Source organism: Ranitomeya variabilis, chromosome 2 (assembly GCF_051348905.1).
Source record: "Ranitomeya variabilis isolate aRanVar5 chromosome 2, aRanVar5.hap1, whole genome shotgun sequence".
NCBI classification, from domain to species: Eukaryota; Metazoa; Chordata; class Amphibia; order Anura; family Dendrobatidae; genus Ranitomeya; species Ranitomeya variabilis.
In genome coordinates, this window is record NC_135233.1 from 1,041,968,488 (window position 1) to 1,041,990,798 (window position 22,311).

General features: G+C 45.4%; 1 protein-coding gene across 1 annotated transcript; it reads right to left on the reverse strand.

Moving 5' to 3' along the window:
• Positions 1-1,680: 1,680 nt before the first annotated feature.
• E2F6 (E2F transcription factor 6) lies at positions 1,681-22,106 on the reverse strand. Its single transcript, XM_077291439.1, has 7 exons — positions 21,927-22,106; positions 17,213-17,258; positions 14,429-14,645; positions 13,542-13,702; positions 12,739-12,851; positions 12,290-12,425; positions 1,681-1,841 (listed from the first exon to the last, which is right to left on the reverse strand). Exons 1-7 carry the CDS (start codon positions 21,999-22,001, stop codon positions 1,837-1,839), a joined length of 753 nt encoding a protein of 250 aa, XP_077147554.1. The 5' UTR covers positions 22,002-22,106; the 3' UTR covers positions 1,681-1,836.
• Between the last annotated feature and the right edge of the window lie 205 nt (positions 22,107-22,311).

The window sequence follows — 22,311 nt, forward strand, 5'->3', positions numbered from 1 at the left end:
GTGAAGCACAGATCACCTCTATGTTGCAGAAATTCAGGGTTGCTTTGAACGCCGACCACAGGGTGGCGCTCAAAGCAAATCGGCCATCAACAACCATAGAGGTCTCAAGGAGACCTCTGGTTGTTATGGCAATGCACCGATGACCCCCGATCATGTGACGGGGGTCAGCGGTGAAAGCACCTCCGGCCGCACGGTCGGGAGCGCTAGTTAAATGCCGGTCAGCGCTTGACGGCGGCATTTAACTAGTTAATGGGCGCAAGCGGATCACGATTCCGCTCGCGCTCATTGCGCGCATATGTCAGCTGTACAAAACAGCTGACATGTTGTGGTTTTGAGGTGGGTTCACTGCCGGAGCCCACCTCAAAGCGGGGGTTCTGCCAGCTGACGTACTATTCCGTCAGCTGGCAGAAAGGGGTAAAAAAAAAAAAAATAAAATAAAATAAAAAAAAAAAAAAACACACCATGCATGCGACTAGTTTCTCCATACAGGTGGCATCTTGGAAATGTCATCACCAGCAAAGGCTTTTGTAAGCACGTTGAAGTAAGCATGTTCAATACTTTTTTCCTGTGTGGATTGCTACATCTGGTGAGAATTTCATGTCATTAGCACCTTTAGAAATACATACTTAGAAAATGTAGTGTATCTTAATTTGCAGTTGGCTATGAGCAAGTGGTAGGAGAATAGCTGCTATTATGTCTCCCATAGACTGCTAAGGAATGAAGAACAGGAATCTGAGGGCAGAGACAGGCGGCAGCAGCTTGGAAGACATTATACTGCAGCCATGAGCTGAGTATTCAGCTCTGGGGTAATTTAAGAGACTTTAGTTCAGAACAATCTGTCTGCCTCCACTTTGTTCCTTCACCCTCCTAAATCTATGGAGCATAATAGGAGGTGTAACCTGACTCCTCACTGTGCTGTTTTTATTTGTGTTGTTTTAAAGCAAGACTTGAACTTGGAGCTGTTTTCAGTGTGGATGGCAAGTTCAGGAGCAAAAAGTGTCTCATAAGGGGAGAAAGTGGTAAACTTGAAAGGGTGGACTCATTTTATCAAGGTCAAAAATCTACTCTGAAATCATGAGTTATAGGGTCTTCAGGTTCTCAAATCACTTTGCAGCAGGTTATTAGCAACCTCTGTATTGTTGCGAAATGTCAAAGTTTGTTAGTAAAAGACTGACAACACAATTTGTAAAAAATAGTCTTTAATAGGCATCAGTTTTACAGAGATTTGTATAGAAAATAACATGTATAAATAAATTTACACTCTGCGCTATTAAAAAAAAAAAAAAAATCACCATATAAAATCATGATTCCAGCAGTGAGGGACAATTAACCTTAGGACATAATTAGTTATGGGCCATTCATCCAGTATCATTTCTCTGCCAGACGTCTCTGGAAAAGTCAATTTTTCGCATGGCTGCGGCAGGTATGACCCTTGTGTCTGCACAAATGATCATAATCTCATCAGCAGCTATGTCTTTGGGTGTAGTGCGGGCAGGGTAGCCATCTACAAAAGACATTACTTTTTCAGGTCCGAGAGCCAAGAACACAGACATTTATGAACAGGATGTCCCTGCGCCAGGTCAGTGCTGTGGGGTGGCATACCACCCGTCTGTGGACATTATATATATATATATATATATATATATATATATATATATATATATATATATATATATATATATATATATATATATATATAGTCATTTCCCAGCGCTTTCTGCATTCAAGAAGCATGGATGAGCTGTGCAGATTAGTGACGTGTGAATGCAGGATTCTCCTCCAAAGAGTCTGTGCAAGGCACTGGTAAACAGTCGCATGAGTCTGACCCATCAGATATCAGTCTGGAAAATAAAGAGACACTAAAGTCAGCCATAGTATTACAATAAAGCCAGGGGAGACGTTACTAGATGCCCAGTCGTGTTATTTCTCCAGATTTACGAGCCATCAGCCTGGGATTAGTTATCTAAGGATTTCCCACATTCAATATTCCTGCTATCTGCAGCAAGCAGATGTTCCCGAGCCGCCCTCTGTGTCTATAGGAGAACACATTGCTGCAGGATGTCCATGGCCGACAAGTCACAGAGCAAATGTGATCAATCTTCACGTCTGCATCGTATTTTACCAACTGTGAGGACGAGTCTGATTTAGAGAGAATGGCATAAGGAACGTGTGGGGGTGTGTGTGCAGACAGCGCTATTAATCTGCTATCTAATAATTCCAAATTGCTAAAAGGAGCATTGCACGGCAAATAAGCCTCCTTACCTTGACAAGCCAGCTGGTATGTCACTCTCCATAAGGAGAAACGTTCCCCCTTAGACCCCACTCCAGAGCCTCTCACCTAGCCAAATCAGTTCTCATGCTTCGCACTGACGAGGGCCAATAGCCCGAAACACCGTGTCTGCGAATTGAGATACTGATTTGGCTTTTATCCCAAGTCATATTGCACGACTCGTTAAAGGGTTGACTGTGACTTGTAGGATCGCTACTTCCAACAAGTGGCGCTATAGAGTTCAAGTCCTCTTTTTCTCAGAAGAGGCAATTTGAATATAAAAATCTAGTAGTATTCAGTGGCAGACTGCCCAGGGAACAACTCCTGGGTGAATGCAAGCGTTAAACAAGTTAGGAAATTATAGTCGATTGCAAAGATTGAGGTTACATTCACATTGACAGCATCTCCCCCCCCCCCCAGCACCGCTCCTTACCCCTTGCACCACACCTCATCCCCCCTGCACATCCCCCCTCTGCACCGCCCCCCCTGCACAGCACCTCCCCCCGTGCACCGCATCTCCCCCGTGCACCGCATCTCCCCCTGCACCGCATCTCCCCCTGCACCGCATCTCCCCCTGCACCGCATCTCGCTTGAGCAGTGACCTGTTAATCCGAACTGGCTGCAGTTCCCCTGCACAGCGAGACCATGATTGGTGGTCGTGCAGAGACCGGGACCCTACAAATTTTTGCTTCCTGACTGAGAAGTGCTATGTTTACGTCTGCAGCATGTCCATTTTAAATTTTCACCCATAGAAAGCAATGACAAAAGTACAAAAAGAAAAATAAAAAAAAATTAAAACATCTATAAATAAATAAGCAGCAGCAAACAGGTCTTACAGCATATTTGGTAAATTAAACTAATTTTTATTCAGTGTATCATCTAGTCTAGTGGAATCAGGGAAAAAAAAAACAAGACAGTGTTTTTCATATTTTTCACGTGTTTAGTATGGAGAATATACAGTGGGGAAAATAAGTATTTGATACACTGACTATTTTGCAGGTTTTCCCACCTACAAAGAATGGAGAGATCTGTAGTTTTTATCGTCGGTACACTTCACCTGTGAGAGACAGAATCTAAAAATAAAAAACAGAAAATCACTTTGTATGATTTTTACATGATTAATTTGCTTTTTATTGCGTGAAAAATATTTGATCACCTACCAACCAGCAATTCTGGCTCTCTCAGACCTGTTCGTTTTTCTGTTAGTCCGGGGTCACACTTGCGAGTGCAATGCGAGAAACTCACACGAGTCTCTCACATCAATACCCGGCACTGCCACCGGCACTCGGGACCGGAGTGTGCGGCTGCATGTATTTCTATGGAGCTGAACGCTCCGGGCCGAACCGCAAGCGGCAGTGCCGGGTATTGATGTGACAGACTCGTGTGAGTTTCTTGCATTGCACAAGCAAGTGTGACTAAGAAGCCCCCTATTCTGCACTCACTATCTGTATTAATTGCACCTGTGTAAACTTGTTACTTGTATAGAAAGGCACCTGCTCACACAATCACACTCCAACCTCTCCACCATGGCCAAGACCAAAGAGCTGTCTAAGGACACCAAGGACAAAACTGTAGACCTGCACAAGGATGGGATGGGCTACAGGACAATAGGCTAGTAGCTTGGTAAGAAGGCAACATCTGTTGGCACAATTATTAGAAAATGGAACACACACACACACACACACACAAGATGACTGACAATCTTCCTTATAAATATAGAAAAAGAAGCAGCATTCATTCCAGCTGAAGAGGTTATCAAAAAATCCTTTATTCTGCCATCAAAGCATACAACGTTTCGGCCATGTTGGCCTTTGTCAAGTATACAATACAGATCACCTGGCCACCTTAAATAGTGTGGAGCCAAAAGAGGCCCCAATCACCAACAAGAGGCGGCCTTTATTACTTTATACAAATAAGTGCAAAAAATACATCAAAGACACTATTAAAAATCACAGTGCAATCCACATATTAATATCGCATCATATAGTGTAAGAAATTCTCCATAATCGACAAGGGATATTCCACTGTTGTAGCCGTGGACCAATCACAGTATTGTTATTTTAGCTGTCATGGTAACCGCCCACCAGTCGTTCAGTCCATCATCACTGTCTCATGCAGCCTCCGATCGCACATTTTCTTCCTATTATTGCGCCACCTATAAGCCACAAATCACTTCACATCATAAAAAAACTACCTGATAAGGACACTCAGAGGTTCGGTTTTACCACTGCAGACTCTGAGGGTACCGTCTCACAGTGGCACTTTGGTCGCTACGATGGTACGATCCGTGACGTTCCAGCGATATCCATACGATATCGCTGTGTCTGACGCAGCAGTGATCAGGGACCCTGCTGAGAATCGTACGTCGTAGCAGATCGTTTGGAACTTTATTTCGTCGCTGGATCTCCCGCTGTCATCGCTGGATCGTTGTGTGTGACAGCGATCCAGCGATGCGTTCGCTTGTAACCAGGGTAAACATCGGGTTACTAAGCGCAGGGCCGCGCTTAGTAACCCGATGTTTACCGTGGTTACCAGCGTAAAAGTATAAAAAACAAACCGTACATACTCACATTCCGGTGTCCTTCAGGTCCCTCGCAGTCTGCTTCCCGCTCTGACTGACTGCCAGCCGGAAAGTGAGAGCAGAGCACAGCAGTGATGACGCCGCTGTGATCTGCTTTCACTTTACGGCGGCACTCAGTCAGAGCGGGAAGCAGACTGCGAGGGACCTGGCGGACACCGGAATGTGAGTATGTACGTTTTTTTTTTTTTTACTTTTACGCTGGTAACCAGGGTAAACATCGGGTTACTAAGCGCGGCCCTGCACTTAGTAACCCGATGTTTACCCTGGTTACCCGGGGACCTCGGCATAGTTGGTCGCTGGAGAGCGGTCTGTGTGACAGCTCCCCAGCGACCACACAACGACTTTCCAGCGATCACGGCCAGGTCGTATTGCTGGTCGTGATCGTTGGTAAATCGTTATGTGAGACGGTACCCTGACTCTACTGATGATTCTAATCTTGGAGCTGCTTCCTCTTCTTCTAGTTTTTTAGGAAACAAAAGATTGGACATTTCGATAACAAAAGGAGGATCCGGAGAGTTGGCAGAAAACACAAAAGGTGGAGGTACAAATCGAGAACGGAGGAAGAATTACAAATCACCAATGAGGACCCGGAACATGGACGAGCGGCGGAAAGCGAACTGAACTCTAAGGATTTAGTGGTAAATATATCAGCAATTGTATTATCGGAAAGTGATTATGCTGTGTTATCTAAAGGACTTACATTTTGCCCTAGAAACTCTCCAGATTGGTTTCAGATAGAATGTGATTTGTATGCCGCCTTCAGACGATTACGACTTGCTGCATATTTTTCTGAGAGACAATTGGGTGAAAACCTGGACATGTGGGTGGTGGATGGTTTCACATTAAAAGGAACAGGTTTGTTTAACAAAAGTTCTTTTCAGCCTCCGGTTAGAAACCATTTTGTCGAATCTTACATTGAGTTGGTGGAGAAAGATATGAAATTATTGAAGGGGAGGTTTCGTAATATGGGCTACAATAATTTATCTAATGTGGAAAGACAATCACTTGATAGACTAGCGGGTAATACCAAAATGACAATCAAGCCGGCCGACAAAGGCGGTGCGGTTGTAATTATGGATACCATGAAGTATGAAACCGAAATCTTTGGACAATTGGCGGACACTGCTGTATATTTGAAATTGACACACAATCCTACCATTCAATTTCAGGGTGAGTTACAGCTTCTGATCGAGGACTCCCTTAACAGTGGATTGATCGATCAGAAGCTGGCTGAATTCCTTTTTGTGGACGCACCCATCACTCCAGTCCTGTATACATTGCCAAAGATACACAAAGATCTATTGAACCCCCCCGGACGCCCAATTGTGTCAGGGAGGGGTTCTATATGTCATAGAGTGGCAATTTTTCTTGATAAAATCTTACGCTGTTATGCTACCTCTGCTCGGTCCTATATCAGGGATACCAACGATTTTTTGGAGAGGCTCAAGGACATCAGGGTGGGTGCCTCTACCATCCTGGTATCCTTTGATGTTGTTTCCCTATACACGTCAATCGAACATGAGAGGGGATTGAATGCCGTCGGTGTGGTGCTGTCGGGCTCGGACGTGGCCCCAGCTTGTGCACAGTTGGTCCTCACCCTACTGGAGTTCATCCTCAGGAGGAATTTTTTCCTCTTTGGGGATGACTATTATCTCCAGTTAAGGGGTACCGCCATGGGGTCCAATGTGGCCCCCACCTATGCCAACATCTACATGGCGGTACTTGAGGACCAATTTGTGTATAATTCCAGCTACTGGCGCCACGTCTGAGCTTGGTGGCGCTACATCGACGACATTTTTTGCATATGGGAAGGTACCCAGACTGACCTCCTTGATTTTCTAACTGAGCTAAATAGTGTACATCCACAACTGAAATTTACTGTTACACACTCTATGGATAGGTTACAGTTCTTAGATACTGTGGTATATAAACAGGATGAGAGGTTGTACACAGATTTGTTTGTAAAGGCGACCGACAGGAATAGCCTTTTGAAATATGGGAGCTATCATCCGAGGAGGATGATGGATTCGCTCCCTTGGAGTCAGCTGCTACGAGTGCGACGCATTGTCTCTGATGATGACATATGCGACGTAAGGTTGGATGAAATGTGTGACAGGTTCATTTGTAGAGGCTATCCTAAAAAGAAGGGTCCCTTTTGTGTCAACCTACTGTCCAGCAAGTGGTGGGATTGCTAATATCTTGAATAAGCATTGGGGTCTCTTGAATAGAGGGTTACCGCAAATCAATGAATTTCATTCACGGCCTATTCTTTCTTATAGAAGGGGACGAAATTTGAAGGACAGACTGGTAAGGTCGGATGTAGGGACCAGGAGAGTTGCCCTCCAAAGGACTTTATGTCCACCTAGGATGGGCAATTTTCCTTGTCTCAATTGTGCTTGTTGCAGTAATATGTTGAAGGGTGATAGTTTTCATCACCCTCAAACTGGGAAAAGGTTCTTGATTAAAGATCGATATACGTGCTCTTCTAGTTTCGTCATCTACTTATTAGTATGTCCTTGTGGACTGATGTATGTAGGGGAAACTACGATGGAGATCCGAGCGCGTATAAGTAAGCACAAGAGCACAATAAGAACGAAACTACTTGAATTACCAGTCCCTAAACACTTTGGAGTGCCGACACTCTGTTAATCAGCTCAGATTCAGAGTGATTGATGGGGTCCCTATACTAAGAAGGGGAGGGGATAGGACACAGCTTTTGAAACAAAAAGAACTTAGATGGATCTCCACATTGGAGACTTTGCAACCTAAAGGTTGAATATTGAAGATAATTTACAAATATGTATTTCCCAAGTCCCTCTCTTTGTAGGTGGCGTCTGAATCTGTATATTTGTTTTTAACGGTGTTTTTTATTTTTTGTTTTATTATAGTGTATGTGAGATTTGTCATCTGAGGAGATTTGGAAGACATTGGAGTGTCTTTCTTTATTTTTAAGATAACCCCCTTCTTTTCTTCCTTTTTCCCCTTGTGTGCCAAATCGCTATATGTATACACCCTGGTTGCCATGGAGTTGGCTGGGTCCGGATCTCCCGTGCAGGTAAGGGCTCGCTGCGTCATGTGGATATTAGGGGGTGTGATAGGGCGGTCTGCCCTGTCTCTTCCCTGTCTCTGTCGTGGCTGCGTGCGAAGCCTAACACTGCTGGGAGTGTTGTCTGGTCCGGTGCCACTAGCGCATGCGCTGTGGGGTCTGTCGATGCTGCGGTCATGTGACCGCGTGCATGGGAGGTGCCTGCACGCTCGCTCTGGTGGTGCCTGATCGGCGGATATAGAGGTGTGTAGTTAAGTTTTTTATGATGTGAAGTGATTTGTGGCTTATAGGTGGCGCAATAATAGGAAGAAAATGTGCGATCGGAGGCTGCATGAGACAGCGATGATGGACTGAACGACTGGTGGGCGGTTACCATGACAGCTAAAATAACAATACTGTGATTGGTCCACGGCTACAACAGTGGAATATCCCTTGTCGATTATGGAGAATTTCTTACACTATATGATGCGATATTAATATGTGGATTGCACTGTGATTTTTAATAGTGTGATGTATTTTTTGCACTTATTTGTATAAATAAAGGCCGCCTCTTGTTGGTGATTGGGGCCTCTTTTGGCTCCACACCATTTAAGGTGGCCAGGTGATCTGTATTGTATACTTGACAAAGGCCAACATGGCCGAAACGTTGTATGCTTTGATGGCAGAATAAAGGATTGTTTGATAACCTCTTCACCTGGAACGAATGCTGCTTCTTTTTCTATATTTGTCAGTATTGTTCCAATTGGATCCTTGGACTTTGGAGCGTGCATCTAAGTACTCTGGTGCTGTTGATTGTTGTTTTTCTTTTTTGACAATCTTCCTTGGTCTGGGGCTCCATGCAAGATCTCGTCACCTGGGGTAAGGATGATTCTGAGAAAGGTCAGGAATCAGCCTAGAACTACACGGGAGGACCTGGTCAATGACCTGAAGAGATCTGGGAACCAGTCTCAAACATTACTGCCTGTAACACACTACGCCGTCATGGAGTTAAATCCTGCAGAGCACGTAAGGTCCCACTGCTCACACCAGCACATGTCCAGGCCTGTATGAAGTTCGCCAATGACCATCTGGATGATCCAGAGGAGGCATGGGAAAAGGTTGTGTGGTCAAATGAGACAAAAGTAGAACTTTTTGGCATCAACGCTGAGTTGCAGCTTAATGATGTACTGAAATTAACTTTTTGGACACCATCATTAAGCTGCAGAACAATGAAATAGAGACATCCCTGTATCAGAAGCCAATCGACCGTCCAACATACCTTAAATGGGACAGTTTCCATCCAAAACACATAAAAAAAACTCCATTGTCTACAGCCAAGCCATCAGATACAATTACCGTATTTTCCGGCGTATAAGACGACTGGGCGTATAAGACGACCCCCCAACTTTACCAGTTAAAATATAAAATCTTCTTAAAAGTCGGGGGTCTTCTTATACACCCTATGTCGTCTTATAGGGCCGGTGAATATGTGCCTTTTGGGGGGGGGGGGGGGGGGGGGGAGTGATCCTGATGACGAGGGGGCGTCTCACAGGAAAGTGAGTATCCCCCATTACCTTATCGTAGCGGTGCAGCGTGGGGGTCTCAGTGCTGGGAGTGGCGGCGGCGGCGGCTGCTGTGCTCTGGTGCGGCGGCGGCGGCTGCTGTGCTCTGGTGCGGCGGCTCCTCTTCTGTGTGGGGCCTCTGTGCTGTGGGGTGGCGGCGGCATATCTTTATCCAGTTGGGGCTCCTCCGGCATCTCCTTAGCCCTGGAGGCCCCGCCGCAACTCCATCGGTGCAATGCAGCGGCCATTTTCCCGGAGGCAGCTCAATAGGTGCGATGCGGTGGCCTCCGGGAAAATGGCCGCTGCTCAGATTCAGATCTCGTCCCGAAATCTCGGGACACGAGATCTGAATCTGAGCAGCGGCCATTTTCCCGGAGGCCACCACATTGCACCGATGGAGTTGCGGCGGGGCCTCCAGGGCTAAGGAGATGCCGGAGGAGCCCCAACTGGATAAAGATACGCCGCTGCCGCCGCCACCCCACAGCACAGAGGCCCCACACAGAAGAGGAGCCGCCGCACCAGAACACAGCAGCTGCCGCCGCTCCCAGCACTGACACCCCCACGCTGCACCGCTAGGATAAGGTAATGGGGATTACTCACTTTCCTGTGAGACGCCCCCTCGTCATCAGGATCACTCCCCCTCCCCACCCACCATATACACCGGCGTACAAGACGATTCCCGGCGTATAAGACGACCCCCGACTTTTAAGAAGATTTTCGGGGGTTAAAAAGTCGTCTTATACGCCGGAAAATACGGTATATATGTTCCAACCCCATGGAGAGAGATGAACACCTTGGTCGCCTCAGAAAGACCTTTCTGAATCAGGGCTACCATCCAAGAACAATTGAAAACCAGATTACAAGAGCCACCAGAATATCAAGGAATCACCTGCTACATTACAAAGCTAAAGAAGAAAATAACCGGGTACCTCTAGTAGTTACCTACAATCCAAATCTGGAGGCGCTAAGGGGAGCTGCACGGAAATTACAACCTTTACTGCAAAAAGATGTCCGATTACAATCCATTTTTCCAGACCCCCCACTACTGTGTTTTAGGCAGCCCCCAAATCTAAGAAGCATCATGGTCAAGAGCTCCCTGTCCTCTCCAACAGCTGCAGGAACCCTTCCTTGCAACCAGAAAAAAAATGTAAAACCTGTCCATTTATAATGACCACGGACAAGATAAAGATCCCCAACTCACATCAGGACTACAAGATCCCAGGTACTTTCAGCTGCGTCACTTCTAATGTGGTGTACCTAATTATTTGTACTAAATGTCCAACTGGGGGTCTGTATGTAGGGGAGACAGGGCAGAAACTGAGAACAAGGATGAACTCTCATCGCCACACACTAAGAGAAAAAAAGAATGGATCTACCTGTGGCAAAATACATTTTTGTCTCCCAAATCATAACATTATGGACATGAAATTACTTGTGTTAAAAGGTAGCTTCAAATCTAAGAGAGACAGAAGAGTCTGGGAATATAAACTGATGACGACCTTTGACACACTCAGTGCAGGAATGAATGTGTCGCATGGATTTATGTCTTTTTACATCAACTAAGGAACTTGCCCCTCAGACCATGTCGGGTCATCACAACAGAACCAGACCCCAATCAGAGGACAATAAAACATTTCTTATCTAAGAACTGGCCCAATATTTATGGACATAACTGTTTATCACTCATGGTAATTCTGCTTCATGTCACCTGTCTTATCCATGTTTTTTTTTTTTTTTCCTGCGCTATGCTGTGCATAAATATGTGATTCTTCAGAATTTCTGTTAGTCTTTGCCTGATGAAGAGACCTGTGTAGTCTCGAAAGCTTACAATTTGTTACCATCTTTGCAGTTAGCCATTAAAAGGTATCAACCACTGAGGACTCTCAATTCTAAATATTTTTCTATCTACTGGCTAACACGGTACCAAGATCTATATCTTTCCTACTTTCCATAAGGGAAGGGGATTCTTCAGCAAGAAATTTTTCAATACAAGTTTGACATAACGTTTTACTTGCAGGCAGATGACCATTTACTTTTGCAGAATGCGCATTCCTTACGTTTTGGCCTGCGCCTCCCTAGGTCTGTCCTAGAATACATACAAGTAAAAACACAGGTATTAGGATAGTCTGTGTAGGGGAGCCCCTGGACTCACCCCACCTGGCACGGGAACAACCAATGCCAGCGGTGCGGCTTCTTCTATCGGCTCCCTTGGCTGGTTACAGTCATCCATCTTGGAATATTCCTCCCGAAAGGATAATTCCGCCATGAGGAGTTGAATTTATACTCCTCCTGCCAAAATGACTTCTTCCAGAAGAGATCCCTCCACTTGCTGTTCCTGCCGGTTAAAAAGGCCTGAAGGGGAGCACCGCGCCATGCAAGGACATGCTTCCCCCTCAGATGGCTGCCATCAGGGATACGCCTTCCCTGAGGAGACACTGCGCCACACCAGGCCGTGGTCTCCCTTCTTAAGAGGCCATACCAACTTACCGCCTCCCGGTGATACACCGCGCCATACCAGGCTGTGTTCCCCTTACGAGAAGAGACGTCCGCTGCCACTACACCAAGTAGTGGAGTACAGGACGCACTCCCCACTTCTCCTGCAGAGACCACCCCAGGTAAGACTTTCCCCCCAGGCAGACACCAGGGAACTGTAGGCCTCCCTCAATGAATTTGCTGACCCCTCTCCATGCACCCTCCTAGGACATGTGCCTATCAGGGGAGGGCTCCAGCTCATGACATTTGGCCATAGCAGAGCGCGGCTTCACTTTAGATACGATAGCTGTACAATTCTGAAAGACGACAACATCTGTATAAAGGACTTCGTAACACTAGGAATGAAGCCTATGTCATACCCTCAGAGACTGGCTCCATCTTAACAGTCTTTGTCAATATCTCAAAAGACTTCTCGTCCGCGCTCTGCTGCTCCGCTCCGCACAGGAACACATCGACGGGTCCTTTCGTACTCTTAATATGGATTTCGACACACTCCTAAAAAAAAAAAAAACAACATTTACAAAGTCATCAACTTAGATACTGCTGGTATGCACATTATGTGGCCAAAAGTACAGAAGACCCCGGGTCTAACTAATATTTGTCACGTCCATTGCCAACAGGTGCGGTAAAACCAGTAACCAGCGATGCCAGGACAGGAACCGTGTAACGTATGGCCGGCGCTGCTTCTCTTTCAGATCTGCCCAAGAGCAGTTCAAGCCTCGGAGGACGGGGAGGGGGCTGGAATGATGTAGGAGCCAGGTGTGACGTTTTATGGCGGAAATTAAGTGTACATGTTAGGTACACTCACCTCATTTGGCGTCGGCACCTCCAGCTTGGTTCCTTCTGGCGCTTTCACTGCGATAATTACCTGCTCGTGGTAATCCTCAATGCTGTGGAGGTCTTGATATGTGACATATGCAAATGTTTCTCAGGTTAAGGAGGAATTTTCTTTCTAGTAAATATATGTGCATGAAAAAAAAAAAAAAAGCACATAATGAGGTTTCCTGGTTTTGGAAAACCCCTTGTGCTTCTGTTGCAAAAGCAAGACCAGGAACACAAGATCCCCACCCTCCCCAGGTCTAGAGCAGAGTCACTGCTGCAGATTGCTTCTTTTTTTTTTTTAATCGGTTGCAGCCTGACAATGTGGACAGCTAACAGGGGCACGTGCCGTCTTCATCCGCAGAACTCAGATATTGGCTCCAGCCTTGCAAACAAGACACCGGCGCAGAAGAGGAGACTCATCGCTAAACCTGGGGATGGCGAGCAAAGCTTTTTTTTTTTTTTTTAAAGAACTGCTCCTGGGGACTGGGGTTTATTAAAACTGGAAAACGCTTCATCATCATGTGCGCGATTTGCTAGTGTAAGAATTAAAGTGCAGCGGAGCTGAAATCATCATTATATGGCACACCTCGATGAGACAATGATGAACTGAAACCAGTTAAAACCCTGTAAATGATCTCCATCCAGCAGACAAACATGGCCGATATAAAAAGCCACGATCCTAGGTGAGAATGACAAGTTTAGACGATACATTGCTTATTTAAATAGTCACTTTTACCAATATAAACTCAAGAGGAGAAAATCAGGACTCTTCCAGGACAATAGAAGGATATTTCTTGTTGGCCGCGTCCTCGGTAAGTCTGAATAACTTGTGAGCACAATCCAGGATCAGCTCATCCAGTGCCTCCTCCATGGCCGAGAGATCGCTGATATCATTGCGCATCTGCTGCTCTGGGGACACGGCAGTACATAGATTGTTTAAATCGGACCCCCTAAAGGAATAGTACAAAAGAAGATGTCAGAATTTGATTAATTGCTTTCCTATCCAAAACCCAAGGATCCAATTCATAAAGACCAGCAATTCCCTAGCAGATTCATTCATTCATTAAGAGGCACATGCCTCCAATAAGGAGAGTGACAAGTGGCACACATCTTACTCCAGTCAGGGGGTAAAGCTTCTTGGGGTGTTAAGGTGAATGTATTGTTTTAGCCCTCAATGAGGGTCCCAGCAGCAAGACCCCCATTGATTAAAATATCTCATAGGTTACCAACAAGTCTTTTTTTTTTTTTTTTTTAAATAAAAGGATAGGCACCATTTCAGCGCAGGGCACAATACCTGGCGATATACACATGTTACACCGTATACCTGGTCATAGGCCAGTACACTTATTCACAAGGTCAAATACTGCTCCCAAGTGGGGAGATGCAGAAGTGCACTCTTACGGAGATAATACTAAGGCATAAATGTTGCACATCGGTCAGAAACACTCAGCAATAAAAAGAAAAAATATATTTTTACATAGGTCCCAGCAGATGAATAGACATGTGCTCTGCGGCCTCCCACACCATTATCAGTCTGGGTCCTGAACGTAGCATTGATCAATCCCAGTACAAGCCTCTTCTGCTGCTTTCTACAATAGGCTGCGCAGAGAATGCAATTCTGGACTGGCTGCCAGGAAATCATTTATCGAGTGATTAAACGCTTGGCCGTTACTCACACCCACTGGACGAGGTTCTTGGATCTCTTCTGAATGAGTCGGATCCCGTCTAATACGTTGGTGATGTCGTACACTCGTCTCTTCCCCACCCCGAGCTGTCTGGCGGCATGATTCAGGTCTATGACACCCTCTGGAGCGGATTTAATTATGTCCATGAATTTTTGTGTTAAGTAGAAGAGCGAGACATCAAAGCGGGAACTCGGCATTGTCAAAGACTCTGTGATAGGGGACAAAGAGTCAAACAAACACTGAACCCCCCGCCGGGAGCTCCATGCAGCCTTACATCACCAAGCACATTTCATGCTGTCATTCTCCTGCCATGACAGCTTTCATCTTTTATAGTGTACAGCTTTTTAACTACTTTTGCACAGGAAAATTACTTTAACAAAAAAAAAAAAAAAAAAAAAAACACCTATCCATCATGCTGTGAGCCATATTTTCCCTCATTTACAGAGCCAGATGAGGGATTGTTTTTTGAGTAACAATCTGTAGTATTTATTGGCTGGCATAAGTACAACTTTTTGATTTTTTTTTTTTGAGGCTGGATGTATAAAACTTGCAGTTCAGGCATTGTTTTTCTTATTATGTTGTATAAGAAGAGAACCCGAGTCCAAGCTACAGAATAAAACGTCGCAATTTTTATTTAAAAAAATAGTAAACAGTGGGACCGAGCTTCCTGGCCCACACCAAGCAAGATGCAGGGGAATCATTAACTTACCGTATATACTCGAGTATGAGCTGACCCGAGTATAAGCCGACCCCCTAATTTTGCCACAAAAAAAAAAAAACTGGGAAAACTTAATGACTTGAGTATAAGCCTAGGGTGGAAAATGCAGCAGCTACTGGTAAATGTCAAAAGTAAAAATAGATACCAATAAAAGTAAAATTAATTGAGACATCAGTAGGATAAGTGTTTTTGAATAATCATATTGAATCAGGAGCCCCATATAATGCTCCATACAGTTCATGATGGCCCCATAAGATGCTCCATATTAAAATATGCCCCATATAATCCCGCATAAAGGTTAATAATGGCCCCATAAGATGCTCCATAGACACATTTGCCCCACATAGTGCTGCACAAATGTTGATTATGGCCCCATAAGATGCTCCTTACAGACACTTGCCCAATTTGCTGTTGCGGTGATAAAAAAAATAAATAAATAAATAAAATAAATCACATACTCACCTCTCCGTCGCTCAGGCCTCCGGCACTTTCAATATTCACCTGACTTCGTTCCGACGCCGCTCCATCTTCAGCGTCTTCTGCACTGACGTTCAGGCAGAGGGCGCGCACTAACCACGTCATCGCGCCCTCTGACCTGAGCGTCACTGCAGAAGACGGAGCGGTGCCCGGAACGGGGAGCAGGTGAATATCGCGCAGCTCTGCGCTCCCCATTATACTCACCTGCTCCTGGCGCGGTGCAGTCCCTGCTTCGCCGGCGCCGCAGCTTCTTGCTGTACTGAGCGGTCACCGTTACCGCTCATTACAGTAATTAATATGCGGCACCATGTGACCGCTCAGTACAGGAAGCTGGGGCGCCGGGGACCTGCAGGGACCGCGCCAGGAGCAGGTGAGTATAATTAGACAGCCCCCGCTCCCCCTCCCCTGCCGACCCCTGGGTATGACTCGAGTATAACCCGAGAGGGGGACTTTCAGCCCCAAAAAATGGGCTGAAAATCTCGGCTTATACTCGAGTATATACGGTAGTATCCTTTTGCTGCTTGTCCCTTCTCTTTTCTACCTGGTCTTTACTGGCCAGCAGAATGTCGAGCCCTGCTATACTGTGGCCACGGTGCAGGTACATGTGCCAGCGTTCAGTTATCCCCGGATGTATACACATGGCACTTATGTTGTGGGAGAAGTCTGTACACTGACTTTTCCTTTTCTCCTGAGCTTTGACCAGGATACAATGGGACTTTTACACGTCTAACCATTAGGCCTTTATATTGTCGTACCACTTATGGTCGGCATTATAGGATATCGGCACTTTATATACCCTACTTGCCATTTGTGATGCCTGTGCTCGTGGTTATTAGTTTTGGGTTTATATGTCACTGACCTGTATTCATATTTTTATTATTTATTATTATTATGTTTCTGCTCAATTACCCCTTTATTCTCTTAAACTTTATATATGTGCGTTTACTATTTTTGAAATAAAAGTTACAAAGTTTTACTATATAGCTTGGACTCAGGTTCTCTTCTTATACAATTTATCATTGAGTTGCTATTTCCATTATGTAATTTACATATGGGGTGCAATTACAGGCACTATGATTAGATGTAACATGACGACTTGGGAGATTATTTTTGCCATTGCTTTTCTTATTATGCAGCATTTACCGTGTAATATGAATAATAATATAGTGCTAGAACATTTCTTATTACTGATCCAGTAATGTCAAATCATAATAATTAAAAAAAAAAAAAAAAAAAAAGTGCATTTAGTCCCCCCCTCAAAAAAACGTTTATTTTTTTTTTTGTAATTGAGGTTAGTCCCTCAGGGGGACATGATCACGCGATCCTATGATCACAGGGTAATACACTGCACTACATACTGAGTCAGTAATATTGCCGTGTAGCCCATGAGACCGCACGTCCTGGCTGTGTGCATGAGTCGTGCTCCTGATTACACTGGTACGGAGGTTGTCCCTTTACTACGTGATCGGCATAACGTACAAATCCGCCATGGAGACTTCAGCTGCCGCAGTCACACAGTAGGGACCGGGCGGATCGTGCATGTTCCTCCATCAGAATACATCTACAGTGGGGGCACTTACTTTTTGAAGACATCTTGATCTCCTCACTGCCAATGCTCGCCATGGCCTACAGGAGGTATAGGAAAGAAACAAGACGTCTTTATTAAAACCAAGTGTCAGACTGAGTTCTGTTACACAACATAACATCTATCATTTACAAAAGGCGCCAACCAATTCCCCATCAGGACAGCAGAGAAGACGGAGTCGGCCATGTGCTGCGGTGTCGTTACCGCGCCGCCCTGGGATTGATGGCACATTACACATTAAATACCAGCGCTGCACATTATTCCACTACAGCAGCCCAGGACACCACATAATCCACAAGACTGAGCGAGATCAAAGAAGCCGGACCCCCATCACACATCAAAGTGTGCGTCCCACCGAGCCGATGGAAGTAGGGAGGGGGCTGCATTGAGGATTAAGGGGAACATCAAGTATATTTTTATTTTAGCCCCTGACTGTCATTACTGCACCTGTCAGCATCCTGGAGGCCATTTCACTACCAAAGCAAATATCCCCCCACAGCAACGCAGGCTGGGCCTTCTGCCGGTCTCCATGCTTCCTCATCCGGCAGGGATGGGCATGGGACTGCTGCTGCTAATCACTGGCCACAGAGGATATCGGTGTCACTACTGCAGCCAGTGACTGGCTGCAGGGGTCACATCAATACAACCTAGTCCTATAGACATGTGATCACTGCAGGCAATAACTGGCCGCAGCGGTACCACGGCGCTATGGAGGAATTGCTAAAAATATTATGTGGAGGCACACAGCCCAATAAAACTACCATAATTTATGCCAGAAAGTCCCTGGTCTTACTAAATCTCCCCCACAATGTCATCCTATTCAAAGAGAGATCTCTATAACCCGGATCGGCAACCTCCGTCGCTCCAGCGATAGTAAGACTACAAGGCCCAGGCAGCCATGAACGTGGCTGTGCAAAGTCATTTTCTTAAAGCCTCTTTCAGACTTTTTTTTTTCCATGTGTGAGAAAAAGTTTGTTTTCACCTAGAGAAAAAAAAAAATTCCTTCCAGTCAGTGAAAAATGGACAGCACACGGGTGACATCTGAGGGCTATCCGATTTTCACACGGACCCACAGAAATACATTGCTGGTTTTTATCCTACACTTGCTTCAATATCAGACATGTCTCCGCAACTTGCATGGACCCCTCAATCCGAGAAAAAAAAAAAAAAGGCAAAAACAAACGGACATGTGAATGGCCCCATAGATGATCATATGTACAAGTGAGATCCATGAAAGACACGGATAGCACTCCAAGGACAATGGACGTCTTTAGGAGAATTAAACTATTTTTTTAGTCCCCCCTCTGTGGCCGGCAGCAGGATGGTGGTCTTCCTGTCTCCAAAAAAGAAGAGAATCCGTAAAAAAAGAGTTTTCTTTATTCACAAACTTTAAACATGGAGGATACAGACTTCAGCACGAACCATATGGGTAAGAATCTCAACGCGTTTCTGGAGACTAAGTTCCCTTAATCATGACATTCCAAAAGACCCATGTGTGCCACTTAAATACTCCTAAACTGGAAAGCACACCGGTGGGATGAGTGATTGACGTAACTGATTTAAAAAGTGGGCGTGAGATGAACAGATATAAAAAGTTGCTTAACACGGTAATCTATTTGAACAACATACATATATGAAACATTAAATTGCAACAAACCAAAAATATACAAATTTAAAAAGATTTACACAATGAAATCTGTAAAAAATAAAATATACATAGATAAAAATTATTATTGTAAATTGAACAATTATGCCTACAGTTGTTGATAACTAATTACTTTATTACAGCAGCAGATATAAACTAACAGAATTATTACAAAAAAAGAAACTAGTACAAAAGCCGTGTAAGTAAAGGCTGAGGTGGAAATTACCAAACCATCCGTCCCAGGACTGACTGGTGAGCCGGACTCACTGCGGGGAACAATCCACCACATCTCACCGGGCAGTAAGAGCAATAGGATTACCAGAAGGGGATTTGGGTTTATTTGGAAAACTCATTCCACAGTTGCAGTTTTGAGTAAATTTTTTTCTGGTTGTGCGCGCTTTATTCACCCTCCCCACGTTCGGTGCCGACTGCCGAGTCTCCATCACATTGTGTGGGTTCTCGTTAACCCCCAAGATCAGGATTGTGTACTCCCGAGTGTCGTCATAGCCAATTAACAGGCTTGACATTTGCCAGCTATAGGGGTCTGTTTGGAAGTTGGCGACATTTAGATGGTGAAAATAAAGTTTTGTAAGTTTCCTTGAAGAGCTGGTAGAGAGAACGACATGTATAATTGCATGATTTTAAAGTAACATTGGCTTGTCCTGTGACATAGGTGTAAGGTGTCCTATCACCGGGGTCCGCACCTATCGTGAACACAGGGGTTGTGTTCCCCAGCTGTCCGGAGATGCAGCTCACGTCACTGCCACCTCATCCAAAGACTATGGACTGAGATGCCCTGTGCATGGGAAGGGGGGATTCACATTTGGAGGGACTCAGATTAAAAGTTGAGCGAATGCCCTGAAATTCGATTTGGGCAGATTTGCTCTTTTACTGTATCTCTTGCTGGATCTTCGTCCCCTTACTGTCGGGGATCAGTCCTAGGCCCCCTCTTAGTCTCCTTATAAGCTGCCCCTATTGGACAAACAACCAGTAGATGCTGATGACACCCAATTATACACATCGTCTCCTTACATCGCCCCTGCATTACTACAAAACACCAGTGATTGCCTGTCTGCTGTCTCTAACATCATGTCCTCCCTCTATCTAAAACTGAACTCCCTGTGTATCCTCCCTCCAGTAACCCGACATTGCCATTTCCGTGTGTGGCTCCACCATTACTGCCCCGCAACATGCCCGCTGTCTTGGGGTCATACTTGATTCAGATCTTTCCTTCACTCCCCACATCCGAACACTCGGCCTTTAATGTCACGTGCACCTCAAAAACATCACTAGAATTCAACCTTTTCTTATCTTTGGCTCAGCAAAAACTTACAGTCACTCATTCATTCTTGTCTGGACTATTGCAGCTCTATACTGATCTGTCTCCCTCTTACTAAACTCTACCATCTCCAAATCGTCCTGAATGCAGCAGCCAGGATCATATTCCTCACCATCCATTACACCAATGCCTCCACGCTGTGCCAGTCATTGCACTGGTTGCCCATCTGATACAGAATCCAATACAACTTATCACTCCACTCTACATCTCCTCCATCGTCTCCATCACCCTACCCATGTCCTCAGTTCTGCTAATGACCCAAGATTAACATCTTCTCTAACCCAAACCTCCTACTCATGTCTCCAAGACTTCCTGTGCGCTGCGACAATTCTTTGATATGCACTACGCAGGGCAATTTGATTAATCCCCAATACCCACAGTTAAGAGTGACCTAAAAAGGCATTTCTTTGCCCTCTGTGTCTGCACTTGCGCACACACACACACACACACACACACACACACACACACACACACTGGCTGGTGACCGCTTCATGCAGCGCTATGTGAATCCCTCTATGTATTGTATTGATGGCCGGACCGTACAATACAAACACTTCACCATTCACCCTTTGTGTCGCCACTGCTTCCTCAGATTGTAGCTTGTGAGCAGCAGGACCCTCACATCTATTGGCATCGGATTTGTGTGTTATTCTGTAATGTCTTTTATTGTCTGTACAAGCCCCCTCTGTCATGTAAAGTGCTGCGGAATATGTTAGCACTACAAAAATAAAAATTATTTGCACTGAATAAATTTGGTGCAAATCAAGTCTAAAAAGGAAAGGGTTAAGAAAAAAAAAAAAAGTAAAATATCTATATATATTTTCCACACACACACACACACCTCTCCTCAGTCCATCTTATGACACGACTACGCCCCGCACACTCACACCGGGCACTGACAGTGGAGGCGAGTATCATGCCGGATGTGACTGTGTCAGTGCTGGAGAGAAGGTACAAGGCGGCAGGACAGGAGCAGAGTATTGGGTTTTCCTGCCCCCAGAATCCTTCCCCGCTGTTCCTCTAAGGGTATGTGCACATGCTTAGTAACTTCTGCAGCACCTTCAGAAACGTGCGGCTTTCCTGATTTGATTGAGGTCAATGGTGAAAGACACATAGAATTCACACGCAGCAGATTCGATTCTGCACCAAATCCGCACCGTGTGCACAAGCCCCAGGAGATCAGAAGTTAGAGGTCACATTTTTTGAAGTAAATTATAACAAATCTGATGATTTCTGGAATAGATTTGCTCCTCTATGTTAGGAATAATGAAACCCGCCACGTGCAGCACTCAGACACCTCCTCCGGTCTGGGGAGCAACGGACGACCACTGCAGACACGGAGGACCCCCGATCAGATGCTCGCGGGGGCCCCAGAGATCACACACTGGGGCAAAATAAACAAGACAAAATGTGCACAACAGAAAAACAACAACAACACGTGACTGTGCTTATTTCACTACAGCCTGGTCATAAATTAGTGCAAAAAAAAATAATATTGCAGTTGCCAACAGCAACCAAGTTTTAATTCACTCTTCAAAGCTGCAACCTGAGTGGTTACTACGGGCAACCGACTTATCACGTGACTTCAGAGAGAGAGAGGAAAACTAAGCAGCTGCGCAAGATGAAAGTAATCGAAGCCCGAGAAACTCAACTACTGAGCGGGAGAAGAACTACAGCGCGAAACTCCGGAGTAGCAGCTTCCCTTCATGCCGGCCACATTGTTACCTCAGGCTCTGTGCTCAGAGGGCCGCCTCCTTGCAGCACCTCCATGCTGTCCGTAGAGAGAACAGGCGACGCCATGGTCTCCGGCCCTGTCACGGATAGCGAACCCGCGGGAAATCCACACAGCACCGTATAGTCGCACACCACTCACGTGACCAGGACGTCACTACCCTGGAACCAATGAACCGCTGCGATCGCTCATACACGAAGACTAGGCTCCTGATTGGATAGTAGCTTGGCAGTTTACGTTCTGATTGGTGGATTGCTCTCCGGACACAAGAGGTCTGTTACACTGACAGAAATGTCTCCGGGGAGCCATTTTGTTGTAGTCCTATAATTTCTCCTAATTACCCATTATTACGTCTTCCTGGTTGTCTTGTGTCTCAGT

Excerpts from the sequence above, each read along its gene's own strand:
- E2F6 (XM_077291439.1), bottom strand. The coding sequence starts at position 22,001 with ATGGCGTCGCCTGTTCTCTCTACGGACAGCATGGAGGTGCTGCAAGGA. Across the intron at positions 14,646-17,212 it reads GATCAAGATGTCTTCAAAAA|AGTCTTTGACAATGCCGAGT; the intron begins GTAAGTGCCCCC and ends CCCCTATCACAG. Across the intron at positions 13,703-14,428 it reads AAGAACCTCGTCCAGTGGGT|GGGGTCCGATTTAAACAATC; the intron begins GTGAGTAACGGC and ends CTATTCCTTTAG.